The sequence below is a fragment of the Carcharhinus amblyrhynchos genome, chromosome 14 (assembly GCF_965287045.1).
Source record: "Carcharhinus amblyrhynchos chromosome 14, sCarAmb.v2.hapA, whole genome shotgun sequence".
NCBI classification, from domain to species: Eukaryota; Metazoa; Chordata; class Chondrichthyes; order Carcharhiniformes; family Carcharhinidae; genus Carcharhinus; species Carcharhinus amblyrhynchos.
Genome location: NC_137337.1, coordinates 4666668 through 4694304, shown reverse-complemented (window position 1 = coordinate 4694304; position 27637 = coordinate 4666668). Strand labels below are relative to the sequence as shown.

Below are 27637 nucleotides of genomic sequence, written 5' to 3'. Positions count from 1 at the left end.
TTTCTCCAACACTCCTCCCCTAAATATAAAATTGCAGACAGGTTGGGAATCGATGGGAAGGTCACCTGTGGAAATTTAAGACCCTCCCCAATTGCAAAACTCTGAATCATGTCTCATAGCAACACCCTAATCATTGATGCATATATTTTCAGCATCAGGCCTGTTTGTTATTTAACTTACCACACTGGGGATCTGTCTGCTTGCATAAACCTACAAGGTGACTGCAGCATGACATGTTATACAAGTTGAGCTGGAAGTGTGCCAAAATTGGAGCTCCATACTGTTCTGGCCTTTCATATTATAGAAAGAACTTCCACACACAGAAAAAGGCGCTAAAGATTTACATGGGTGATATGAGAATTGAGTGTTATTCCAATTTGGAAAGACTGAACATGCTGAAGTTTATTTCTCCTGAAAAGAAAAAGCTAAGGAGTGATCCAACTGAGGTGTTCAGAGGTTTGAGAGTAGACAGAGAATACGTGGGAGAACATAAAACTATAGACCATAAATATAGGATAATATAAATGCAATAGAGAATTCAGGAGAAACCTTAGCCAAAGAATGCAAACTTGGTAACAGGAGGCGAATAACATAGATGCAATGAAGGGGAAGCCAGACATGTATGAGGAAATAAGGAATGGAAAGTTATGTTGATAAGGTTAAAAAGTAGGAGGAGGTGTGTATGGAGCTCAGGCACTTCAGTTGACCAGCTGAACTGAACGGCTGGTTTTTGTGCTGTAGGTTCCATCTGCTAATAACTGAGTGAAATCAGCTTCAACCATCTGGCTCTGTAACTTCACATTGTTCTCCCAACACTGATACTGCTCTTTTTGCAAGCACAAAAATTCACTCCAAAGTTAATTTCAGAACATACAATGAAACCTCAGGCTTAAAGATAATGAACAACCAGACCATACTTTATTGTAGATATTCAGCTACAATTACAAAAAGAAACTATTAAAAGGTAAAATTGTGATCCATAAGGTGCAGAATGCAAATCTCTGCAGCAAGTTACAGTATGAATGAGATATATTCTATGTCCCTTAAAGACTGTTGCAGCATGTGATGACGCACTTAATTTAGTTTCAATACATTTCATATCCACTCCCATTCTGCTACAGGTGCTTTAAAATCACACTATTTACAGTACAGCAAACGTCCGCAAATACTCAAACGCCTCGCAAACACGCACTTTTTCGTTTCTTCCTTAATAAGTCACAGTTATCATTCTGCTACAAAATACCAACAAAACAAAGTTTCTGCTGCTGCTGCTGACCCACTGTTGCAATGAAGTTTGAGTGCATTAAAGTCATGTGTTGTACAGTGAGTGAGGGACTGCAGGCACACAATAGATAGCAAGTTAATCACCTTTTACAAATAAACCTTTGCAGTTATAACAGCAGCAAGGCTCAAACCGAAAATAAAAAAAAATCTTTTTTCTGTTAAGCATATTAGCATATACATTTCTGGTTTGAAATGAGGTAAAGCATGGTGCCGAGTGCAATGCTTAAATCGTGCTACATGTATACAACAGCGACGGGGACAAAATAGGAATTGTGTTTTGTGCCTTGACAAAGACGAGGAAATAAATTGCAGCATTGATTAGGACTTTAAAGTAAATGTAAATGGTTAAGTTACAGTGAAAAATATGGTTTCATATTGAATGTACATGCCAGAAATACCCCACACTTCTGTTGATTTCTATTTAAAGTGTGATGCACTGTTAATACTGGAAATACTCCCAAACTTGTGGCACACTGTTTAACGTTAAATCCTTTGTAGCAGTTCTTGCCAAGTAAATTTTTAAAAATGATGTATAAAGACGAGTGCTTGTCCTGATCTACATCCACAGAAAGAGATCTTTCTCTAAAAGAAATTAGAATATGGAAACAGGTACAAGTCCATCTTCTGGATCATGGTGCAGATTAAAATGAGTTTACGCCAATCAGTAAGACAATATGCATATGACAGCAGTTTTCAAAATCTATTACACTCATTTTTTTCAGCTTATACATTAAAGAAGTACCCACTTTTTAAAATTGTCAAGTTAAAAGATTTACCTTTCCAAATAAAGTGAAAGGATGGGATGTAAAAATGGAACACCTTAACATACAAGTCTCAAATTTCTATCTCTGATTCAAGAGAACAATAACAAAAGAAATGGCTAGCTCTCAAATTTGAAGCACATCATGGTGATGGGGGTGGGTGACAACTGCAGGTTACTTGAAATGATTATCTGGAGAGCATCGGGATGAAATTCCCGAGTGTAATTTTTTTTTAAAAAGGTAAATTAAAAGAGGTATTATAGTTACAGTGCAAAAACAATTTTTTTAAACATTTCAAGCATAATATATAAAAACATAGCACCAAAAAAAACAAGAAATCAAAAATGCATGCAAATAAGAACTGAGGTATTCAAAGGGAAGAATGTCTAATTGGTATCTACTGAAAACATAACTACTATTTTGAGCCGAGCCAAGTAGGATGCATCCTCTCTTTAAAAGCTTGTACGCTGAAGACTGATTAAACATGATCGTCATTTGTCACAGGATTTTCTTTTCCTTGCCTGCGCCGCATTTTAAGAGAAAAACAAATGAAAACAATGAAACACGAATGCAGCTTCCTCGCAAACACATAGCTTTGGTGTAAAAGTCAATTGTTAGGCGCTATAGACAGACACTGAGGATAGTCATGTGCATATGTTGTGCATGTCTGCCTGCTCTTTTTTACATCTATGTGTGGTGTATATGTGTGCATGCGTTGTGTGTGCGTTGTATGTGCGTGCTTGCGTACATTTTCTCCACTCCTCTTAGAAACGGAAAGGTGCTCATATTAATAAAAAAACTTTCACTTTTTGTTACAAAATTCTGCAGCATATTTTTGAATGATATGTCTAAAGTTACTGTATCATTAGAGTGACAGTTTCTGTACTGCACCACCTACTCCACGTCGCTCGTGTTTGGAAGCACCACACTCACATCGGAGCACAATGCACGCTTTCTCCAAAACCACATAGTGTAAATTAAGCTACTTCTTGCGTCAAAGAAAATTTTCAACACCTTGACTCTAAGTATCTGGAACCATTTTATCTGTATTAAAATATATGTGCAGCTACCTCTAGCTCTGCAATAAGTTACACAGCCACAGATCCAAAAGAGGTCAGTCAAGGGCTGTAGTTTGTATCATACAATGTGTATTATATGGGAATGTAAAATCAGCTATAGAAATGTATCAAAAGGTTCAGGAAAACAAAACAAGTGGGGTCACTTTCAATTAAGGCAAAACCCTTTTGATTAAATGCAAGAGACTCAATGTGTGGCATTAAGTTGAACAAATGCTACTGAAAATGCCAGTTGCTTTAAGTGAAACCTGTTCCTATTTAAATTAAGTGCAAAACAAGGATTGGAAATGCCATCTCAAAATGTGAAAGGATGACAAGGAAACAGGACAATACTGGCACACTCACGCGCTCGCTCTCTCTTACCAGCTCATACACGACAGTTTTACACATTGTGGCTGGACTGGCACTAGTGCACAGGTTGAGAATTTCAAGATTAGTAAAAATGTGCAATCTAATAACTAATCACTTTCCAGCATAAGCTTCCTGGCTCACTAAACAACAAGCAAAAGCTTCTATTTAATAAAAAAATTAAGTAAACATCATAAGGGGACCTGACAACTGTTAAAATGCTTGCAAAATGAATATAAAGCACTCTCGTGATTAATCTAGCAAAAGAGGAGGGGGGCAAGGATTGTGTTCGCGCAAGAACTTACTATATACTATGATTAATCCTAAATTATACTACTGTAGTACAAACACTTTACACCTTCATAGAATGACTGGCTCACTCTTGACTTGACCCAGTCTTGCTTGGTGTTACCCCAGGTGAGCTGAAGAGGTGCGGGCTGGATTAGCCTAGCCTGGAGGATGGGAGGGAAGATAACCCTCAGCTGTTCTGTATTGGAGGCTGATTTGCCTTCAGACTCCGCAGTGCTCTCCGAGCTGCTGCGGACTTGGCAATCCTGTAACTGCGGCCAACTCCTTTAAATTTTCCTTTGCCGACCACCTCGACAGTGACCCGGACTTTGCCATCATACGTCCTTTCTGCAGGGCTTTAAAAACAAGGGAATTGGCAGCTTTAAAAAACATATTAAAGGGGATGCTTCAGCCAAATAATTACCAACATTTCAACGGAGTTCAGAATGATCAGTTTAACATCCTTTCTAACTTCAATCAAGTAAAATTATTATAAATTTTATAATCCTGCTCATTATGCATTTTTATGTAATTTTGAAATGCGCAAACATCATAAGCTGGCATTGTAAAAAGTACACATTAAATGATCAGAAAAATACATGTAAAATGACAGGTTAGAAATCTAGTAGTTTTCTGCTAAACTGGGATATCCCCTCCAGGTGCACCATTTTTAAACAAGGGTTTTGCTTCTTGGGGGAACTCCACCTATTCCCTAGACTGCTGACATGGTAACTCATTAAGAAAATGCTATAATTTTATATTCCTGCCAAGATTACAATGGCTCTTGAACACTTGAGTGGATGGGTGAGCTGAGAGAAAAGCTGGTGAGACATTTGAAAGATAGGAGGAGGTATTAAAGCCAGCAACAGCTCACTGGGCATCAGAGTGAGATGGGAATGCATATGGTAAAAGTCAAATAACCATTTTCACTGCACTTTTTAAAAAAATCAGTTAATCAGTTCTTTGAACTATATTCTTGTTTTATAAGATATCATTCCAATTTGTGAGTTTAATTCACCTATCTACATATCCCCACCTCAAATCTGTGCTTCAGTTAGAAGCATGTGATCCAGCAATCTGGGCTGTCTATACTTTATGTGCTGAAAAAGCCATTGGAACCAAGAAGAAACAAGCTACGTGACTTTATCTTTATCAATCCGCTTACTGCAGATGCATTGGTTTACAATAGGATCAGAAGGAGTGACCACTGCACAGTCCGTGAGGACAGAAAGCACCATTTCCATTTTAAGGCACTATCACTGTGCTTAATGGGATAATTTCAGATAGATCTAGTAACTCAAAATTGGGCATCCACAGGGTGCTGTGGACCATTGGTAACAGCAGAATTATATATAACCACAATTTGTAATCTTATGGCCTACTTGCCCAACTCTATCATTACCATCAAACCAAGGTCAATCCTGGTTCAATTCAAGGTGCAGGAGCAGCAGTACCAGGCAGACCTGAAAATGAGGGGTAAAGCTGGAAAGCTTCAACACAGGACTATTTGCATGCCAAAACAGCAAAAGTAGCAAGGAATTGACAGAACTAAGCGATTCCAAAACCAACTGATCAGATCCAAGCTCTCCAGTCCTGCCAGATCCAAATATAAGTAGTGGTGGACAATTAAACTACTCAGTGGAAGAGGAGGTCCTACAAATATCACCATCATCAAGGATGGGGGAGCCCACTGCATCTGTGCAAAAGACAAATTATTTGCAACGATCATCCAGAAGTGTCGAATGGATGATCCATCTCAGCTTCCTCCCAAGATCCCAGCAGCACAGATGCCAATCTTCTCTAAATTCATTCAACGTGACATCAACAAATGCAAAGGCTATGGGCTCAGAGAGCATTTTAGCAATAGTACTGAAGGCTTGTGCCCCAGAACTAGCTGCACCCTTAGCCATGCTGTACCAGTACAGCTATAACACTGAGCTAGGAAAACTGCCTAGGTATGTCTTGCGCACAAAAAGCAGGGCAAATCTAACCTGCAAAATTCCTACCGCACCAAGTGATTGCTGGGGTCATTGACACAGTATCAAGCAGTTGTCTTCTCAGGATCAGAGATGACTTGTTTCCACTCCAGGAAGGTGGATCTAGTCCAATCCTGGAGCCACAAACTCTGCCATAAGTTTGGCAGGTGGGGTTTGATAAGGTGGATGGAAGGGACACTCTGGATTCTGAACTCTCTTTCCGCTGTTTATGCTTGGTTTTTATGTGCTCCACCTTGTGATACCTGAGGTGCTTGGCGCCTCCACAGATGCTTCTTCTCCAGTTTGAGCATTCTTAGGCAAGCAATTCCCACACGTCGAGAGGGATCTTGTACTTATTTAGGGAGGCTTTCAGAATTTCCTTATAGTGTTTCCTCTGCCCTCCTATTGATCGTTTGTCATTGGAGAGCTTAGGAATAGAGCACTTCTCGGGAGTCTTGAATCGAGCACGTGGACAATGTGGCCTGTCCATCGCAGCTGTTCGAGCGTGACCAATGCCTTTATACTGGGGATACTCACTTTGGTATGTCTATCCTGACACTAGGTTTGCAAGGATTTGAGGTGACTGCTGTACACATTGTCCAAACAGGAGTGGGGGGGCCACGGCTGCTCTATAGACCATGAGCTTGGTATTGGATTTGAGATCTCAGGTTTCGAATACTCCGTTCCTCAGGTGTCTGAAGACTGCACTGGCACACTGGAGTTGATGCTGGATTTCATTGTTAATGTCTGCTCACACCGAGAGGAGGCTGACAAACGGGAAATGATCCACATGATCCAGGGGCTCAATGTAGATTTTGATGGTCAGGGGACAGTTTTGTGTGGCAAGAGCAGGCTGGTAAAGAACCTTTGTTTTCTGGGTGTTTATCTGATGCCCATTCTCACACACGCCTCGGTCAATGAGTTGATGGTTTGTAGCTCAGCCTGTCAGTGTGCATGCACAGGCATTGCCTGCATATAGCAGCTTAATAATAGAAGTTGTGGTCGTCTTGGCTCTGGCTTGAGGTGTCTGAGATTGTGGAATTCCTCATTTGTCCAGTAGGTTAGCTCTACTCCAGCAGGGAGCTTCAGAGTATAGTGTTGCTGTGAGGCAGATAGAGAAGAGCGTTAGTTCGCTAACACAGCCACGTTTGACCCCAGTTTGCACACTTACTGGGTCTATGGTGATTCCGTTCGTGAGGATCACGGCTTGCATGTCATTGTGGAGCATGAGAGAATGGTGTCGAAATCAGTAGGCAGCCGAATTTGAGGAGGATGTTGTTCAATCACTTGCGGTTGAGAGTTGAAAACAATTACAGGATCAAAGGTGGCCACGTACAGAGCTTGATGCCACTCCCTAAACTTTTCCTGGATTTGCTACCATTGAAGATTATGTCCATTGCGCCTCTTCATGGGCGGAAGCCACACCAAGACTCAGGGAGGAGGCAAGTGATGAGTATTCTCACAGGCGGAGAAATCCCTCTGCAACTTCCATAGTTGGAGCTGTTTCCTTTCTGTGATCTCCCGAAATGCTCTCTTCCTTCCAGGCAAGGGTAATGAGGTTATCTTAATACTTCAGCGGGGATTCCATCAGCCTTGTTCCAGAAGCCTTGTTATTTTTCAGCTGGCGGATTTTTTTTTAACCACATGGCAAGCTATGGTTGTGTTGATAGTGGTGCTAATGTGTTGTAGGATGGTGTCGAAGGTACTTCCATTGAAGGCTTTGCCTTGGTTGAGGAGATCCTTGTTCTCTGCAGCAGCTGTTGACTGCTTCTGTCTTTGATGAGTCAATATTTACTCAGCAATAAGCTACTCACAGCAACTCCAATTAGGTTCTACAAGGGCCTCTCAGCTCTTGACCTCATTACAGCCTTAGTTCAAACATGGACAAAAGAACTGAACTGAGAGGTGAGAGTGGCTGCCCTTGGCATCAAGCAGCATTAGAACGAGTGCGGCATTAAAGAGCCCTGGCAAAATTGGAGTCAATGGGAATCGGGAGAAAACTCTGCTGGTTGGAGTCACACTTAGCACAAAGGAAGATGATTGCATTTGTTGGAGGTCAATCATCTCAGTCCCAGGGCATCACTGCAGGAGTTCTTCAGGTTAGTGTCCTCAGCCCAAACATTCTCAGCTGTTTTATCAATGACCTTCCTTCCACCTAAGGTCATGACTGGGATGTTTGTGGATAATTGCACAATGTCCATTTGCAACACCTTAGACACAAACAGTCAGTGCTTATATTTAGCAGGTTTGGACTGATAAGTAGCTTTACACCACATAAGTGCTGGATAATGACCATCTCCAATGAGAGAGAATCCAATTCTGTTCCCTCGACATCAAATAGCATTACTATCACCAAATTCCCTACTACCAATATCCTGGCGGGGAGGGGGGGAAATCATTGACTAGAAGCCTAACTGGACCAGCTATACAAATATGGCTACAACAGCAGGTCAGAGGCCAAAACATTTGCAGAGAATAACTCACCTCCCAGCTCCTTAAAGCCTGTCCGCCATCTACAAGGCATAAGTCTGGGATGTGATGGGTTACTCTCCAAATGTTCAGATGCGTGCAGTTCCGATAACTCAAAGTTTGACACCATCTAGGACAAAGCAGTCCCCATCCACCACCTTCAATACCCACTGCCTCCATCACTGACAAACAATGGCAGCAGTGTGTACTATCTACAAAATGTAGTGCAACAACTCACCAAGGCTTCTGCTATACCACCTTCCAAACCCATAACATCTATTACCTAGAAGGAAAAGGCAGCAAATGCATGCCAACATCACCGCTTGCAAATTCTCCTTGAAGCAACACACCATCTTGACTTGGATTAACACTGCAATGAAGTTACTGTGAAAATGTAAGTTTACTTGTGACTAATAAATAATCTTTAACTTTACTTTAAACTATACTGCCATTCCTTTATTATTGCTGGTTCAAAATCCTGGAACTCTAACAAAAATCTCTCATCCCTGGTAATCTGTCCAGCAGTTTCCATTTCCTTTATATCAAATCTCAATGAGTTGATGAAAATATAACTAGCCACAACCTAGCTAAAATGTTGTGCAATGGTCATAATTGCCTTCTTTTCTATGTGTACAGGCAGGTTATCCTGAAATTCCAACAACAGTACATACAAGATCCCTGTATAACTATGAGAATGCTATGGTGCTGCTTTAAGTGTTCTCTCTTTGCACAAGCTTGGGGGTATTTATATTTCTCCATTCTTACAAAGTTCACATAAGACTCAAAAAACTGTGTTTTTGTTTAACTTCCCTTTATCCCACAGATCCCAATGACCTTCGGAGGGGCTAAACTGAAACTACAATAAAAAATGCACAGCACTCAGAAAAGAAACTGATGATTTGGGTGTAACCTTGTATCTGATAAGTCTTACCCAAAACCTGATCCAGTCTTTCACACATCAGTGAGCCTGCTGAATATTTCCAGCTGTTAGTTTTTTACCCAGTTCCTCTTCCATCACTGCTCATTGACATTTTGCTCACTCTTACCTGAACTTGGCAGTCTCTGGCTCCATTTCCAACAACTCACGAACAGGGGAGCGTGGTACGTTTGCTGAAAATTTCTCTGCAATGTGAAACACGATAAAAACATTAGTAACTTAGTCAAGACAACAAGGAAATGGATAAGGGAGGTCAACAATAAGGAGGACTACCTATCAAGGGTCTCATCATGGGGTAATAGACTTGCCAAACTGTTTCCAAGGACATCCTGCTGTCCATATAGATGGCACCGGCAAGAGACTCAAAGATGTCCCCCATGGCCTTTGGAACCTCAATGTCTTCTTCCTTTTCTTCATCTTCTTCAGATCTTCTTAGCTTTTAATAATAAATAAAAAAGGCTATTAAATATTCTGGAAGAACTTTCTTGAAAACAGTACTAAGCAGCTCAATAAGCGTTGTGTTGATAGCCTTCCGACACAAAGGGGTTTGGACAGGACCATCATCTGGGCATCCTATTAACCTTTCTCACTACCCTTCTCTCCAGTGACATATTAGCAAAGGTGCCACAGGTAACAGACAAAACATGCAGCTAACCCACCACCTTAAGATGTTGATGTGTTTCACGATAGATGAAATGCAGTGTAAACTTTCAGAAGTTTATATCCTGTATTCCATTCAACATCACTGTTTCAGGGGACAGAAGACCAAGGGAAAGAGGATTTTGCAACCTTTCAGAGTGAACTGTACCAATTTCCTTGACTTTGCTCTGTTGCCCCAGCTCACTTGAACTACCCTTTCTTGGCTTCACTTTTATTGATCCAACCATAGTTATATTGAGAGACTGTTGCCCTGTCTGAAATACTGTCTTTCAAACCTGATAGCCCCCGTCTGCCACAAAAGTCATAAAAGTTTTACAGCACAGAAAGAGGCCCTTTGGCCCATTGTGTCTGTGCCAACTATCAAGCACCAATTTATTCAAACCCCATTTTTCAGCACTTGGTCTGTAGCCTTGCGTGCTATGGTGTTCTCCAACATTTCCAGCATCTGATTTATGTCCTCTTTTGTGAAGATAGAACCAAAGCATGTATCCAGTTGCTCATCCATTTCTTTGCCCCCATTCTGCATTCTCCTGCTTCTATCTGTAGAGGACATACATTTGTCTTCACCAACCTCTTTCCCTTCATGTATCTATAGAAACTCTAGGTGTCAGGCCTTATTTTCCCTGCAAGCTAACTTTCGTATTGTATTTTCCCCTTCTTAATCAATCCTTTGGTCCTTCGTTGTTGAATTCTGAACTGCTCCCAATCCTCGGCCTACTACTTTTCTTGGCCAATCTGTATGCTTCTTCCTTTGATCAGATACTCTCTCTAATTTCCTTTGTAAGCCATGGACTGGCCCTCTTACCCATTCTGCTTTTGTGCCAGACAAGAATAAACGGTTGTTGCAGTTCCCCCATGCATTTCTTGAATGTTTGCCATTGGCTAGCCACTGTCACCCTTTTAAGTAACTTTCCAGTCCATCAAGGCCAATTCACGCCACATAACCTCAGTTTCCTTTATTAAGATTCAGTACCCTAGTCTCCGAATCAACTACTTCACTCTCCATCTTGATGAAAAATTCTACCATGTTATGGTCGCTCATCCCCAAGGGGTCTCAGAGGTAGACTGGCTGTTTGTAGGATTTTCTCCTAATTAGTAAATTAGTTGCTGAGTTTCCCATGTTACAATAGTGACCACACTTAATGAAATTCATTGACTACAAAGCACTTTGCAATGTCATGTCATGAAAGGTGCTAAAAAATGCAAGTCTTTATCTTCTTCAACATCCAAAGACACGGGGGTCAATTATCCCAAGTTATGGCTATAAACCATGTACTCTTCATCACAAAGATTGCCCATTTCTATCACTATGAATAATACCATCCGTCCACCTCAGGCCACCTGCTGCTGAAACCCTCATCAATGCCTTGGAAGCAATGGCCTAGTGGTATTATCACCATTAATCCAGAAACTTAGCTAATGCTCTGGGAACCCAGATTTGAATCCTGCCATAAGACATTGGAGCAGAATTATGTCACTCAACTCATTGAGTCTGCTCTGCCATTCAATCATGGCTGATATTTTTCTCATCTTTATTCTCCTGCCTTCTCCCCATAACCCCTGATCGCCTTATTAATCAAGAACCTGTATATCTCTGTCTTAAAGACAGAGTTCTGCCATGACAGATGGTGGAATTTGAATTCTATAAAAAGTCGAATTAAAAATCTATGGATGACCACTAAATTATTGTGGATTGTCAGAAAACTCATTTAGTTTACTCATGTCCTTTAGGGAAGGAAATCTGGCCTACTTGGTCTGGCCTACATATGACTCCAGAGCCACAGCAATGTGATTGACTCTCAACTACCCTCCAAGGGCAATAAATGCTGGCCAGTTAGCGATGCCCATATCCCATGAATAATTAAAAAGCATCTCAAATTCCTTCATGGTTGCACCCTACTATATTTGTGTAACTTTACAACCATACAACCACTGCTCCCTGAACTTTTCATTCCTCATACTCTGGCCACTTGTTTATCCCCTTCTCTTTCCATTCAAAAAGAGGTAGCCCTGCAAATAGCTCCCTAGACCACGGACTCTGAAATTTACTCTCTCAATCTCAGCTTCTCCCCTTTAGGATCTTTCTAAAAACAAGCATTTTGGTCACCTCAGCTACCACTTCATTTGGCTTATCCATTTTTGTTTTCCTTACACTTCTGTGAAGCATCTTGGGAAGCTTTCCTGCATCAATGGAAGTTGCTGTTTAAAGGGAAAAAATGTTCTCTCTAATATTGTGAGCAGTTTCTGGGAAACTCATTATAGAATATAAAAAAAAAGCCCAGTACCAATTCACCAGGGACAAGGGGTTACAATTATGAAGGCTGACTTGAGAAGATACATCTATTTTCACTGACAAGACCTGAAAAATTATGAAGCTTATAAGCTAAATAGCAAGACAACGCTGATCTGCAAGGCAGCAGAGCTACAAATTTATGATGACAAAGGCAATTGAACAGGAGCTGAGAAAAATAATTCTATAGTAGATGGTGAGAATGGGGCCTCCACGATTCTCTGCCACAAGGTAGAAGTGGAAGTTGAGTCCTTACAGTATTCGAATAGTGGATTAGATCATTGCTCAAGTATTGCACTTCATCTCTCAAGCCAGATTTCCCTTGGGACTGCACTGCTCAGTAACAGGTCAATGGAAGGCCAGAGTGCAGCAACTAACCTCAGAATCCATTCCTTGCATCTCATTCTTTTCTAACTGGAACTGAACAAAGTCATCTATAACGTGGAACAACTCGGGCGAAATGGCCTTGAAGTACTTGTGGTAGTCATACTTCACAGCTAAAGAAGCAAAGATGGTATTATTCACAAGAGCTGAGCGCAGGTCAGTCAGCACTCCAGGAGAATGCTGCCGGGGATCTTCGTAAAGGTGCTTGGTTATGAGGTAGTCCAAAATTGCATCTCCAAGGAATTCCAACCGCTGGTAACAATCTGAAAAACAAGAGATTTTGAAGAAAAAACTGGGTAGATTCTATGAAATAATACTATGCAAACTTAAGATCAACTCCAAAGTGTAATATTTATTTGAGAGAAAATGATCCACTCTTAGAAAAACTTCCTGTTATTTTTGATTTACAAAATCTTTGTGTGAAGAGTGTGGCTTTGTAGTAAGGCCAGCTTTAAAAATCAGAGTTCAAACTTTAATTGCTTCCCCAATATCCTCAATGAAAAAGTGGTCCTTTGCATGATCTGTTCCTGCAGCCAAAAAATGATATCACGCTAAGAATATACATTCCCCTATAATGCCATTGACAGTAATAAACCTTGGATAATTCACCACTGAATATTCTCCCATGAGAGTCCAGATTCTCTATTCCTCTACCTTCATGCAGCTGACTTTGCGTAAATTCAGAACATTACTTCCAACAACTTATTAAATACCTAATGGAAGCAAAATACTGCAGACAGTGGAAATCTGAAATAAAAACAGAAAATGCTAGATAAATTCAGCAGGTTTGACAGCATCTATGGAAAGAGAAACACAATTAGCGTCAAGTTCATATGACCCCCTAAAAGTTGAAAAGGGATAGAAATATGATAAAGTACAATCTTGGAGAGCAGGTGGGGCAGAATGGAAAGTCAATGATAGGTCAGAGTTAAGAAGAGGTTAACGAGGATGTTAATGAGGATGTAGGAGGCATGAGAAGGATGAGAATATAGGGGGCATGGTTAGTAAGTTTGCAGATGACGCCAAGATTGGTGGCATAGTGGACAGTGAAGAAAGTTATCTCCGATTGCAATGGGCTCTTGATCAATTGGGCCAGTGGGCTGACGAAAGGCAGATGGAATTTCATTTAGACAAATGCAAGGTGATATATTTTGATAGACTGAACCAGAGCAGGATTTACTTAGTTAATGGTAGGGCGTTGGGGAGAGTTACAGAACAAAGAGATCTGGGGGATAAGGTTCATAGCTCCTTGAAAGTGAAGTCACAGTTGGACATAGTGGTGAAGAAGGTATTCAGCATGCTTGGTTTCATTGGTCAGATCACTGAGTACAGGGGTTAGGACATCTTGTTGAAATTGTACAAGACATTTGTAAGGCTACACTTGGAATGCTGTGTGCAATTCTGGTCACCCTGTGATAGAAAGATTAAACTAAAAAGAGTGCAGAAAGATTTACTAGGATGCTACTGGGACTTGATGGATTGAGTTACAAGGAGAGGCTGAATAGGCTGGGACATTTTTCTCTATAGCGTAGGAGGCTGTGGGGAGACCTTATAGAGTCTATAAAATAATGAGGGGCATAGAGAAGGTAGATAGTCAATATCTTTTCCCAAAGGTAGGGGAGTCTAAAACTAGAAAGCATAGGTTTAAGGTGAGAGGGGAGAGATACAAAAGTGTCCAGAGGGGCAATTTTTTCACATAGGGGGTGGTGTGTGTCTGGAACAAGCTGCCAGAGGTAGTAGTAGTTGGTGGGCACAATTTTGGCTTTTAAAAAGTATTTAGTTAGTTACATGGATGAGTATAGAGGGATACGAGCCAAATGCGGGCAATTGGGATTAGCTTAGGGGTTTAAAAAATGGTGGCATGGACAAGTTGGGCCTGTTTCCATGCTGTAAACCTCTATGACTCTATGTCATGGGCATGAGATGAAGTAGGTGTTAATGGTACCATTAGAGACTGAAGAGTATTAATAGATAGCAAAATGTATTTACAGGAGAGCAGGGCTCAGTGCAGCCAAACTGAAGGACCAGTGATCATGTGTGAGGAGTGGGGCTGTGTTGGGACAAGCCAGAGGAACAAAATAGCAGAAAAGAAAGAGGGAGTCAAGATGAAGGGAAAGTTCACAGTCTAATGTTGTTGAACTCAATGTTGAGTACAAAGGCTGTAAGGTGCCTAATTGGAAGATGGAGCATTGTTCTTCCAGGTTGTGTTGGGCTTCACTGGAGCATTGCAACAGGCCAAGATCAGACATACTGGCATGAAAGTAAGATGTGGAATTGAAATGGCAAGTGACCAGAAGGTTAGGGTCACCCATAACTGAAGGAGGTGCAAGTGAAATGCTGCATCATCTGAAAGGAGTGTTTGGGCCTGTGGACAATGAGGGGGAGGTAAAGGGACAGGTATTGCACCTTCTGCGATTACACAGGAAGGTGTGGGTGATGGAGGAGTAGACAGGGTGTTATGGATGGAGAGGTCCCTGCAGAATGCTGACTGGGAGCAGGGGTGGGGGCAGTGTTGTTAGTGATGGCATTATGCTGTAGTTGACAGAAACGGCAGAGAATGATCCTCTGAATGGGAAGATCGGTGGGACCCAGTCATAGTTCTGGAAGGGAGTGAGGGCAGAGGTGTGGGAGAGGAGTCAGACATGGTGGAGTGCCCTGTCAACCACACAGTGGGGAGGATAACCTCAGTTAATGGTAGATATATCTGAAACGCTGTTATCAAAGGCTTGAATTGACTTGATTTATTATTGTCACATGTATTAGCATAGTGAAAAGTATTGTTTCTTGTGCACTATACAAACAAAACATACTGTTCATCGACAAAGAAACAAGAGTACAGAATTAATGTTAGTTATAGCTAGGTGGCATCGTTGATTGGGACAGATGTGGTGGAGATGGAGAAACAGAACAGGATGGAGTTTTTAACAGGGAGAAGGTGTGAAGAGCTGTAGCTGAGGTAGCTGTAGGAATCACTGGATTTGTAATAATATTGGCAGACAGTGTGTCACCAGAAATGGTGAGAGGTCAAGGAATGGAAGTGTCAGAGGAAGACAATATGAAGGTGAGAGGGGAGTGGAAATTAGAAACAAAAAAACTGAAAAGTTTTTCCAAATCCAAATGAGAACAAAGTGACACCAATATAGTCATCAATGTAACGGAGAAAGAGTAGTGGGAGAGACCCTGAATAAGACTGCAGCAAGGAATGTTCCACATACCCCACACAAAAAAGGTATAACTGAGGCCCATGCAATTTGTCCCATAAGCAGAGTTTTTAAACACAAATGCTAAAGACATCCAGGTCTGCCCACCAATGCTACCCTTGAATTCTACAATAGAACATGTGCTGGGAGCCTGGTTAACATGCATTCTGGATGAACTAAGGCATTCTCCCATTGAAAGGGCAGTGCACCAAAAAATTCACATACCCGTCCCTGACTCCACTTCCACCAGCAGCTTGCTCAGACTGAACTACAACTTGCATAACCTCACGAAATGGTTGTCCCGATGCAAGATGATCTTTGATTCCCATGTCCTACCCATCACAATGGCCATATAAACTGCACCTCCCTTTTTATCCCACTCCTACAGCTACCAATATATTTTACCAATGCTTTTTGGGCCAGAAGTAACAATTTCAGCAACATCTTCCAATTCAATACATCAAAAACTCCAGTCACCGACAATAAAGACTCATTTGCCAATGACCCGTTTCCATTATCTGTCATTCACTCTCTCCAATTACAAATCCCCCTCTCCATTACTCTCCCATCGCATAATCTCTAGCCTTACTTCCCAGTCTTTCTGGCTGTCCACCCATGTCATCACCCTGAAACGTGAACTCTTTCTCCACAGATACTAACAGATCTAAGTACTTGAGCAATTTCTGTTGCCTACAGTAAATGGCAGGACTTTACCTGTGATTGTATTGTAGTGGTAGGAGGCATGGGTAAACGCCTGTAAAAGATAGGCCTTGTTCTTGAAACTATAGTTTATTTTCTTCTCAAAGTTTTCATAGCCTGATATTAAGTGGCCTAGTGTCCTGTCAGCATCTGGGTGATCAAACATACATCTCGGAGGAATCTGAAGATGTCCATATTCTAGGTCTTTGCAAGAAGAGAATTTCAAAGAGGATGAAGATAGAATTTCAGTGCCTGTCTGGATGTTTGGATCAAAGCTGCACTGGTCCTCGGGCAACCCCTTATGTTGTCTGTCCAGCCTCTCCTCTGCTGGAAGGACTTTCAAACCCAATGAGCAGAGAAAAAGCTGGGCAGCTCTTTCACCACAGCTAGTTAGATAGCAGCCCAGCAAAGCCTCTACGCAATCAGCAATACTTTTATCTGCTATGCATTGCTCAGTGTGCAAGTCGTAAGAGATAGACTGCTTGCCGGTGTCGACGCCTCCATTCTCTTCAGATGGGTTCCAGAATCCCACCACAAAATCATCTTCATCTGTAGCTTTACTCGGGTCAAGGTAACACATTGCATCCCATGAGCTATAGTCAAACTCATCACCGTCAGAGGAGGAATGCCCATTTCCTGATGCAGATTTTTTGGGAGGCTTCCACTCATAGCTTGCATCATTGGGTGGGAAAGCAGGCAGAGAGATCTTTTTTCCAAAGGCTCCAGAACCCATAAGCATGTTGTCAATGAATTTGATGTGCTCCTGATCGTACTCAGAAAAATCATCATCATATTCTGCTTCCTCTTTCTGTGCCCTCCACATCAGATCTTCACGGAAATCGGGATCATCATCGTCTTCGTCCTCATCATCGTCGTCATCATCCAGGTAAGTATCACCATTAGCCATTTGTTCAGTATCTGTCTGAAATAAAATGCCACAGTTAGATGTTATTTATTGGCTTTTTATTGTGCTCAATGTCCTAAAAGAGCTAACTTACATCGTCCATCTGTGGCCTAGTGTGCAGGGAGCAGTCGGAGGGTAGAGCAGAGCAGCACAGTGAGTATAAAGCTAACTTGCCTCGTTGATCTACGGCCTAGTGGGCAGGGAGCAGTCAGAGGGTACAGTAGAGCAGCACACTGAGTATAAAGCTAACTTACCTTGGGGATTCCGTTGTGAGCACACATTGTACCTGGGAAAAAAACCCTCTGAAAAGTGACATCACAGGAAAGCTGTGACTTGATTGGCTGATAGGAAATCTGTACTAAATTTAAAAAAGAGCACTGCAAAGCTAACTAATAAACTAAGTAGAGATGGTTGGACAGGTGACGTGCTGTAGCTGTATGATGTGAGAGCTGGCACATCCCATTGCGAGCTGCAGTTTTGGGTGCTCAAAGAGCTTTGACTCAGAATCAATGAGCTAGAGCCTGAGCTTCAGATGCTGCGGCACATCCGGGACAGGGAGTTACCTGGGCACTTTGTTTCAGAAAGTGGTCACACCCGGAAGATTAAGTACCTCTAATTTGGTCAATGGTCAGGAGCAACAGGGTGTAATTGCAAATGAGGCAGGTAGGAGGATCCTGAATTTAGGAACAGAGGAGCATCAGTTCTTCACCTGTGTGGATGAGGAAGAGGGCTACAAGGAAGATGAGTGAGCCGACCACTGCAGCGTGGTACACAAGGCTATTCTGGGGGGGCACAAAAAGACAAGTGGTAATTGTAGGGGACTCCATAATTAGGGGATTGATAGCATCCTTTGTAAGCCAGATTGAGAGTCCCGTATGCTATGGTGCCTGCCTGGTGCCAGGGTGAGGGACGTCTCTGACTGCCTTAAAAGGATATTGGAGTGGGAGGGGAGGATCTAGTTGTTCTGATCCATGTTAGGACAAATAACATAAATAAGACAAGTAAAAAGGGCCTGTTTGGAAGCTAGGAAAGAACAAAATAGGTGGCTGAGGCAGGGGCGCAGTGGAGAGATGGGTAAAACTACAGGAAGTATAATAGTTAATGGGAAGCAAAGCAGCAGGTTAGCGTGTGGGGAGGTTTCAGCTAGATGGAAATTTATGAAAAATGGTTAAAGTAGGGAGAAGGAGCCCCTGACCCAAAAGTTAGTGGCTTCTGCTACCAAATGAACCTGTTGGACTTTAATCTGGTGTTGTGAGACTTCCTACTGTGTTTTTTGTATATGTCAGTGTCGCCTGACTTGAATGCCTCAGACCTGGACTTCAGCAAGCAGTGGATATCTCTGTTCATTCATTGTTTCCAATTGGGGAACACGGATTTGCTTCTTTGGCACACAATCTTCTATACACTTACTAATGCAGTCAGTTACTGCAGTGGCGTACTCGTACAGGCTGGTCGCAGACCAGCCATTGGCTCCAAGCAGTCCCATAGGAGTTCATCCGAATCCTCAGCCCAACATTGCATGATTCTCTTTGATGGGCCCTCCGCTTTAGTTTTTGCTCGTAAGCTGGGAGCAGGAGCACAGCCTTGTGGTTTGATTTGCCAAAGTGTGGGTGGGCGATAGAGCGCAAGGCATGTTTGATATTTGGGGTGCAATGGTGAGGGGGTCAAATGTTTTTCCGTTTTGTTGGTTTCCTTACCACCTGCCACAGACTCAGTCTTGCAGTTATGTCCTTTAAGACTCAGCAGCTTGGTCAGTATTGGTGCTACTGAGCCATTCTTGGTGATGGACATTGAAGTACTCCTCCCAGAGCACATTCTGCACCCTTCCCACCCTCATTATTTCCTTTAAGAGGTGTTCAACATAGGGGAGTAGTGATTCATCAGCTGATGTGGGGGTCATTATGTGGTTATCAGTAAGAGATTTCTTTGACCTGATGCGATGAGACTTCACGGGGTCCAGATTAGATGTTGGGCACTCCCACTGTTATCACCATCTCTGACAGGACAGGATGGTGATTGTGGTGTTTGGGGCATTATCTGCATGGTATGAATTTGTCGGAATGATTACGTTAGGTTGTTGCTTAACTAATCTGAGACAGCTATCCCAATTTTGGGACTAGCACCCAGCTGTTTGCAAGATTGATGGGGCTGGATATGCCATTGTTATTTCCAATGCATCGGTCAATGCAGAGTGGTTTCCAATGCATTGGTCAATGCAGAGTGGTCTGTCCCTTTAGACTTTTTAATGGCCTGTCTTTCAGAGGATATTTCAGACCTACATGTAGGTCAGACCTGGTAAGAATAACAGATTTCCTTCCTAAAGGAAATTAATCAGGCAGATGAGTTTTTACAATTGACAGTAATTTCATGGTCATCCCTTTTAATTCCAGATTGATACCAAGCTCAAACTTTACCATTTGCCATGGTCGGAATTGAACCTGGCTACACTGGGTCACTGGATTATCAGACTAGTGACAACATCACCTCCTCCTCAGAGGATCAAAGTAGCGCTGTTTATTTGATGTGATGTGTGCTCAGCATAGGAACTTGTGCTGGAAGTGCATGTATAACCTTCAACTACCACTTGACACAGCACATTTGAGATCTAATACCTTCAATAGGGGTGGAATGGTAACACAGTGGTCAGCACTGCTGTCTTACAACACCAGTGACTGTGTGGAGCTTGCACATTCTTCACATGTCTCTGCGGGTTTCCTCCAGGTGCTCCAGTTTCCTCTTATGGTCCAAAGATGTGCGGGTTAAGTGGATTAGCCATGCTAAATTGCCCTTAGTGTCAGGGGGACCAGCAAGGGTAAATGCATGGGGTTACAGGGAAAGGGCCTGGGAAGGATTGTGGTCTGTGCAGACTTGATGGGTCGAATGGCCTCCTTCTACACTGCAGAGATTCTATGATTCAATACCCATGGAGTCTGAAGACACTATCTCAATAGCTCTGAAACTTCCAGATGAAGACACTGCTAACATGTTGCATATCAATGGAATGCTTATTGTCCACTGTGAACTCAGGCACAGGTGCAGCAATTTTAACCAGGTTTAGAAAGTTGGTATGGAAAATATTATTTTATAAGAAGGAACTTGGAGGCTCTATTAATCCAGAGTTCTCCCTTTCATTTGTAAAGGAGCTTTACCCATCTCCCCTACTTTCCACCTACCATGTCTTTCAACTCGCTCTTGTCCATAATGCATCTGTCCTGATTTACCACGTAGCCAGGAGGGAGCCAATTCACTGGTGGGTCAAATATTGAGACCACCATTCGACTGGGGAGTCCCTTCTTCTTTCCAAGACGATAGAGATTACAGTTGCTGACCTGAATGAATGAAATAAGTGGACAGGTTATAAGTGGTAGCCAATGTCTGGGGCAAAGATTACAAAGTAAATATCTTCAGTAAAAACTGAAATACTCACAGAAACATAGAAAGTGGGAGCAAGAATGGGCCATTTGGTCCTAAAGGGTTTACATTATATTCTTACGACTATGGCCCCTTGTTTTGGACCATTGGGAATATCCTTCCTGCATCTACCCTGTCAGACACTTATAGGTTTTTATGAGATTCTGAACTCATTCTTCTGAACTCCAGCAAATGTAATCCTAACCAACTCATTCTCTCCTCATGCCTCAGTCCTGCCATTCCAGGAATCAATCTGGTAAACCTTCTCTGCACTCCCTCTAGAGCAAGAGCATTCTTCCTCAGAAAGATTAAGCATACTATTTGGCCTTTAATGTAGTTAAAGCCTTCCAAAAGTCCAAATTAACCACATCCACTGGCTGCCCCTCATCAACTTTACTAATTACATCCTTGAAGAATTCCAGTAGATTTGTCAAGTATGATTTCCCTTTTGTAAAGCCATACTGACTCTGTCCGACTTTACCACTGTTTACCAAGTGCTCTAATATAAAATCTTTGATAATAGACTCTAGAATTTTCTCCGCCATCAAAGTCAGGCTGACTGGTCTATAATTCCGTTTTCTCTCCCTTTTTGAAACAGTGGGGTTACATTAACTACCCTCCAATGTCAGCCTTCAAACAATGGGAACTGATTCCTTCCAACTGCTCGTCCTGAAGATGTCTGTTATACAACAACAATTGAGACAGTTAAATTGCTCACGGCGCTCAAAAATAAACTCTTACGGTAATTTTCCAGTAATCTGCTGAAAATCATGCTTTGTACATGTTTTCCATTACTTAACGTTGTTTCAGTATGCCAGTTTTAGGCAAATGCAAAACAAAAGTCAGAGTTCACTGGAAAATGCACTTTGAAGTAATACAGATCCTTCTCAATGTCCAAGCAGTACTGCATTGGGAAAGATTAAGCAGAATATTTGGCCTTTAAAGTAATTTACAGGTCATAATGCTGCTCACAGTTCAATGGCACCAGCACTCAAGTTATATAAGGAGATGATCAGACTTCTGTATCGCCACCATCTGTGTGGGCATTTGGGTACCCGTCTCATTCTTTAGAACTAGATTTCACTAATGATGCATTGATTAATCATTTTATTTGTATGTGATTAGGCTGCTGGACATTTGCAACGAACAGACTGACCCAAAAAAAGACTAAAAATATCTGTGAAGTGATGAGTGCGCTTACTTATATTTTCCTCAGGTTAGACAATCTGAGTGACTTCAAAAGACCCAACTGGTGACTCTGGAGGACAGTTAGTGTTTAACTGCTCCCCTGTAGTCCTTGTCATAAGTGTATATTTATCTACAGGAGATCTTTGATCACACCTCAAATACCCATTATCAAAGACAAATCAGTCTGTCAGCGTTTCATAAACATTATGATCATCAAAGTAGTCCTTTCCAAAACACAAAGGATGTGGAGTTACTGGGGGAGGGTGTGGTGGTGGTCAACATGAAGGATGTGAAAGAGCAAAGAACATGTGCTGGAACAGAAAGCTGAAGATGGCTGGAGGTACAGAGGGGCAAAGTCATGGATCAGCACCAGGATATAGAAGTAAATACGTTTCTGAATGGGGATCAATGAAAATTGGGACAGAAAGAGGAAAGGCAAAGATGAGGGATTGCATGGATAGGAGACTTAGATGAGTTGCAAACTGGAAAGGATGGAATTTTAAAGAAGACAAAAAGAAATCAAATTAATCAAGAGGGGGTCAAGATATGGATAAATACTTCTGCGGTATGAAAGGTTAACTAGAGCACCAATAGATGAAATTGCAGAGGAAGAAACCTCTTCTACGCAGAGTTATGAGGAATGATCACTGGTTAGTAAGCTGCACTGAGAAAAACTTATGAGCAATTGTTTGCAATTTTATTCGCTTGTACAAAATACTGAAATACTGCCTAGGAATTGCATCATTCATTTTCTTAATTGGAAAGAGCCCTGGATCCTTCCTGGTCTGTCATTTCTCTTGCAGGCACAAACGATTCAAGACTCCTCAGTATACATTTTATTCACTGTTTTCCCAGTCTTGGTAGTGCCTAGTATGCTCTTCTGAAAGTCAACTCAAAGATTACAAAATGCAGCAACATCACACCATCGACACTGCTGAGTACACACAGGTTTGACCAACCCTTTTTGCTTGGGGTGCCACATTTGCACATTTTTCTGACTTGGAGCCAATGAGTAAATTTTGAAATGATAAATTTGGTTAAAACAGCTTGAATTTAAAAATAAAATGTTTTAAGAAAATAAATAATTGCTTAACAAGAGTACAGCAAAGTCTTAGCAACAAATTAAGTTAAAAAAGCTATAAAAATTCACAGGGTGAGAGGGGGTCACACAGGTGTGTGTGTGTGTCTGTGTGTACACACATGCTGGTGTAGGATACTGTCCAGACCAGGAAGGCCTGAAGCCTGTCCTCTCACGCCACCCCCGCCGAATCCATCCAGATTACCACTACTTCAAACCCAGTCCACTTCTATCAAACTTACCTTTCTGCTCCTATTCCCGGACAAAAACATATTCAAAATGTATCTGGCAACTGATGACATTTCATTTGTCCAATCACAGGCCGGTTTGACCCTACATTGGCTGCTAATGGATTTTAGCTGCCTATCAGCATCCAATACATTGAGGTCCCAGCATCATAGATGTCAGTCTGCAGCCAATGCTACCAAGAAATGGCTAAAGGCACTCAATACTGCAAAGGCTAGGGGCCCTGACAATATTCCAACAATAGGACTGAAGACATGCTCCAGAACTTGCTGCACCCCTAGCCAAACTGTCCCAGTACAGTTGCAACACTGGCATCCACTCAGCAATGGGAAAATTGCCCAGGTACATCCTGTGCAAAAGGAACAGAACAAATCCAACTCAGCCAATTACTGCCCAGTCTACTCTCAATCATCAGTAAAGTGATGGAAGGATTAAACAACAGCGCTATCAAGCGGCATTTACTCAGCAATAATCTGTTCACGGATGCTCAGTTTAGGTTCCTTCAGAGTCAGAGTTCCTGAGCTCTTTACAACCTTGGTAAAGACGTGGGCAAAAGAGCCATTGCTGTGGCTCTGGAGTCACAGGTAGGCCAGACCAAGTAGGACATTATGGAAGCAGAAGGGTATTTTTGACAATTGACAATGGCTTCATGGTCATCAGTAGATTCTTAATTCCAGATATTTTTTATTGAATTCAAATTTCACCATCTACCATGGCGGGATTCGAACCTGGTCCCCAGAACATTAGCTGAGTTTCTGGATTAATAGTCTAGCATTAATACCAGGAGGCCATCACCTCTCCTAATGTTGCTGTTGATTTAAAGAAGCTGTTGCTCATCCAGATTTGCTGTCAGCCAGGCAGTCAGACAGGAATAACTGAAGTGGGTGCTGTCATAATGCATGTGAGCACTAATTGGAATTTGAAAATTGGGTCTGTTCTGAATCTGCTTGGTGGTGACTGATCTCCTTTGTGTAGTAAGTCCACTAATTATGGCGTCAATGGGCAATGTGCATGCTCGAGTGTAGAAAAAAATCTGTAAAGTTCTGTGAGATGAAGCAGCATCAGAGAAGAAAGGCATCTAAATACACTAGCATAATCTTTAAACTAAAGAAATCTATAAGCTTCCTGCAGGACATTGGTGCAAAAGCAAAGAAAGGATCACAGAGTCTGCACGGTCAAATCAGGCTGTAGACAAATAGAACGGCAAAACACCAGTCTAATAGGAATTATACCAGGTAATATGGGAAACATAAACACAGAATTATATTGAGCTAGTTTAGTGATTTTCCACAATTCAAGTGAGAAACTGCACAAAAAAGATCAGTAACCAATTCATTACAGACTGGATTTTCAAATCCTCAAAGGAACAGAATCTTTGGAATAATTCCTTTCCTCTGCCTACGAATTGTTGCAGAACACAAGGGTGTGCAGAAGCTTACATATATGTACAGAGCTCTGCTTCCAAAACATATGTTTAAATTATTTGGAACACAAGCTGGAGCATCCAGACAATATTGCAAAAATCCCTGGTGAATTTGGACTCTTTTTACAGCTTCAAGCACAAGCAGGATTAAATGGACTCTGATTTGCAACAATGCATTTTGCAGGCAAGTTACAGACTGGTGTGTAACATCGTAAAAAGTGACCACAAAATTGTAACCTAAGAAAGTGTGGGAAATAAATGAATGAAACTGATAAATGAATAAAACCCCAAAAGAAATGCAATTCAAACAAGCTTGGAGTTAATTGTAGTTAAACTCACACACAATCTCCTTGTTGAAAGCAGCATTGCGTGACTCTCATTTCTCGTCTAGCAACTTGAGATTGTTGTTGATGCTTTCTGAAGTTTGTGGAGGTAATAACAAGTTAAACATAGTTCTTAACTTTCTCTTTAAGAATAGTAATGCAGGTGAACTGAGGGTAGTCGCATGAGCAGCGTTTCTTATAAGATGCTAAAAAGCTATTCACGATGCGAATACAAACCTTGCACTCTTGAAGCTTTAAAAAGAATGTTTTTAAGGATTGTACAAATCTTTCAGTGAATCCATTGGTTGGTGGATAAGATGTGGCTTTTATATGCTGTACGCTATGTACTTTTGAGGTAATCCTCAAACTCCTGGAAGGTAAACCATTATCACTAATAATCTGTTCTGGTTTACCAAATCTTGCAAAAGTTTTGTCAAGTTTTTCAATGGTTTGTTCAGTTGTAGCAGACCTCGTGATAACTTCTTGCTGCTTATGACCAAGAACATGGAACCCTCAAATGCAGCAGAAAAATCTACACGCAATCTTTGCTACAGAATTTTAAGCCATTCTCCAAGGGTGAAGGTGCAAAGGAGGCAACATATTTCTTAGGATTGACATCGTCCCACTTTTTCTTCAATCTAAGCATCCAGACCCAGCTACCAAAAATAACCATTTGCTAATTCCTTTGTCTAGACTATATCAGGGTATCCTTCATGTTCTTCTACGCAGAGTATGAGGAATAATCACTGGTTAGTAAGCTGCACTGAGAAAAACTTATGAGCAATTGTTTGCAATTTTATTCGCTTGTACAAAATACTGAAATACTGCCTAGGAATTGCATCATTCATTTTCTTAATTGGAAAGAGCCCTGGATCCTTCCTGGTCTGTCATTTCTCTTGCAGGCACGAGCGATTCAAGACTCCTCAGTATACATTTTATTCACTGTTTTCCCAGTACTGTACTTTTCACCCTGGAGGCCATTGACTTTTTGCATTTTTTTCAAATGGTCCCAGATGTACGGTAAAGGATCAATTCTTTCAGATAAGCCAAATACTGCCTGGAATTTCACCCATCTCCGATTGGAAAAAAGCCCTCCTTTAAAACTTTTCCTTACTTGTCTTCCTGCACTGGCTCAATCTTTAACCTTGTTGTTGCTTCTCCCCAGCCTTCTAATATTCAAAGTGTGAAGACCCTCAATGTTTTATAAAATCTTTTTCTTTCCTCAGAGTTCTCAATGAAACAAAATCCTGCCTCATCACAATTTTCTTTCTGTAACGTCCTGACTATGTTAGAGGTTATGTGTTTTAACAAAAAGAAAAAATGTAATTTGCACATGTAGATTCAAACTAACAACATTCCTATTCTAGGAGTTCTGGCCTGTACAAACAGTAGGGATCGCAAACACCCTAATGACATCAACATCAAATCATGTGATCAATTATTGAAGCAATCTGCAACCACTTAAATATACAACAACATTGTTTCCAAAATTAAGGAAAACTTCTAAATTCAAAAGTAACTGATTTGCCTTTCTATCTTTGCACAGATTGTGTGTGTCAGCCTGCCATAGGGTTAGTGATTTGGGTGAAGTCTTTGTTTAACTTGCGTGCATGTTTGCTGACAGAAGCAAGCAGTTCAGTTTGAAAATAAGCAAGCTTTGCTTTGATAAAGACTGTATCTCATGAGATTAAGGAAGTGATTTTCAGTTGGGCCTGCATTTCAAGTAGGGAAAATACAAACTTTGTTGCTCACTGCATGGAATATCTTAGTTTGGATTTCTTGAGGGAAAAACAGCAGCAAGATCTGCCTAGCTTAAAACTAAAAGAGAGGTCCTTGCAAAGCCTTATGGTAGAATGCAGTCAATAGTTAACTCGAAAAGCTGTAGAAAGGCAGTTGAATATCTGCTAGCGACCCAGAGGTCAGTAAAAGGAAGGTGCAGAGCTGCATCACAAAAAACGAATGGAAGGGCTCCAATGGAATCTTAACTCTGAGGAATAGCTGCTAAATGAAGCAGAATTCTAAGCAGATTGTGGAACGCCGCAGCATACCTTTTGGGTTGATCCCAAAGCGAAAAAACCTTCGAGACTTATAAGATGAGAATACTTAAGAAAGTACACATTCTTTCATGAGTATCACCAGTAAGGTCAGCATTTGTTGCCCATTCCCACTTCCCTTGACAGTGACTTGCTCGGCCATTTGAAAGGGCAGTTGAGAGTCAGAGTTCATAGCATAGGTTTTTTTTTAATAAGCTTTAGTGTTAAGCAATAGTGCTTAAAGATCGTTTTTGTTAAAAACATTAAATATTGCGACATTGTTTGGTTAATTACTGGTTTGGATTTCTTCTTTAAATGCTATCGGTCCCTAACACTATCACAACAGGGGGAAAGGTGGTGTGTAAAAGACAGTGACAAAGAGATGAAAATTCAGACATATTTAAACAAGGAGGATATTCAAATCAAATCCAATTTCTGCTGATGTTATACCTTTGGGGATTTAAAGCTAAGCTATTTTAGTGACATAGGCAATTTAAGAAAGAGATAGATTTAATGATAAAGTAGAAATTTCACAAGGTCTCATTAAAGGGATTCAAATAATGCTGTAATGAAAAAGCAGAAAAGTATCTGAAAGTTTATATAATGTCGTGTGGATTATCAAGCAGCACACATCATGCTAAAAAGGTAAAAGTCTTTGT

The 27637-nt window shown here is 41.3% G+C and overlaps 1 protein-coding gene across 2 annotated transcripts in view; it reads right to left on the bottom strand.

Annotated features, from left to right (window-relative positions):
• Nucleotides 1–896: 896 nt before the first annotated feature.
• The window catches only part of dicer1 (dicer 1, ribonuclease type III), a 120565-nt gene continuing 93824 nt past the window's right edge, over nucleotides 897–27637 (bottom strand). For both annotated transcript variants that reach the window (XM_080202187.1, XM_080202188.1), the window contains exons 24-29: nucleotides 20450–20605; nucleotides 16388–17294; nucleotides 12468–12736; nucleotides 9413–9575; nucleotides 9249–9324; nucleotides 897–4113 (exon numbers count right to left, since the gene is read on the bottom strand). In XM_080202187.1, the coding sequence (XP_080058313.1) occupies nucleotides 3948–4113; nucleotides 9249–9324; nucleotides 9413–9575; nucleotides 12468–12736; nucleotides 16388–17294; nucleotides 20450–20605 (1737 nt within the window). In that variant the 3' untranslated portion in view covers nucleotides 897–3947. The remainder of the gene's footprint in view (nucleotides 4114–9248; nucleotides 9325–9412; nucleotides 9576–12467; nucleotides 12737–16387; nucleotides 17295–20449; nucleotides 20606–27637) is intronic.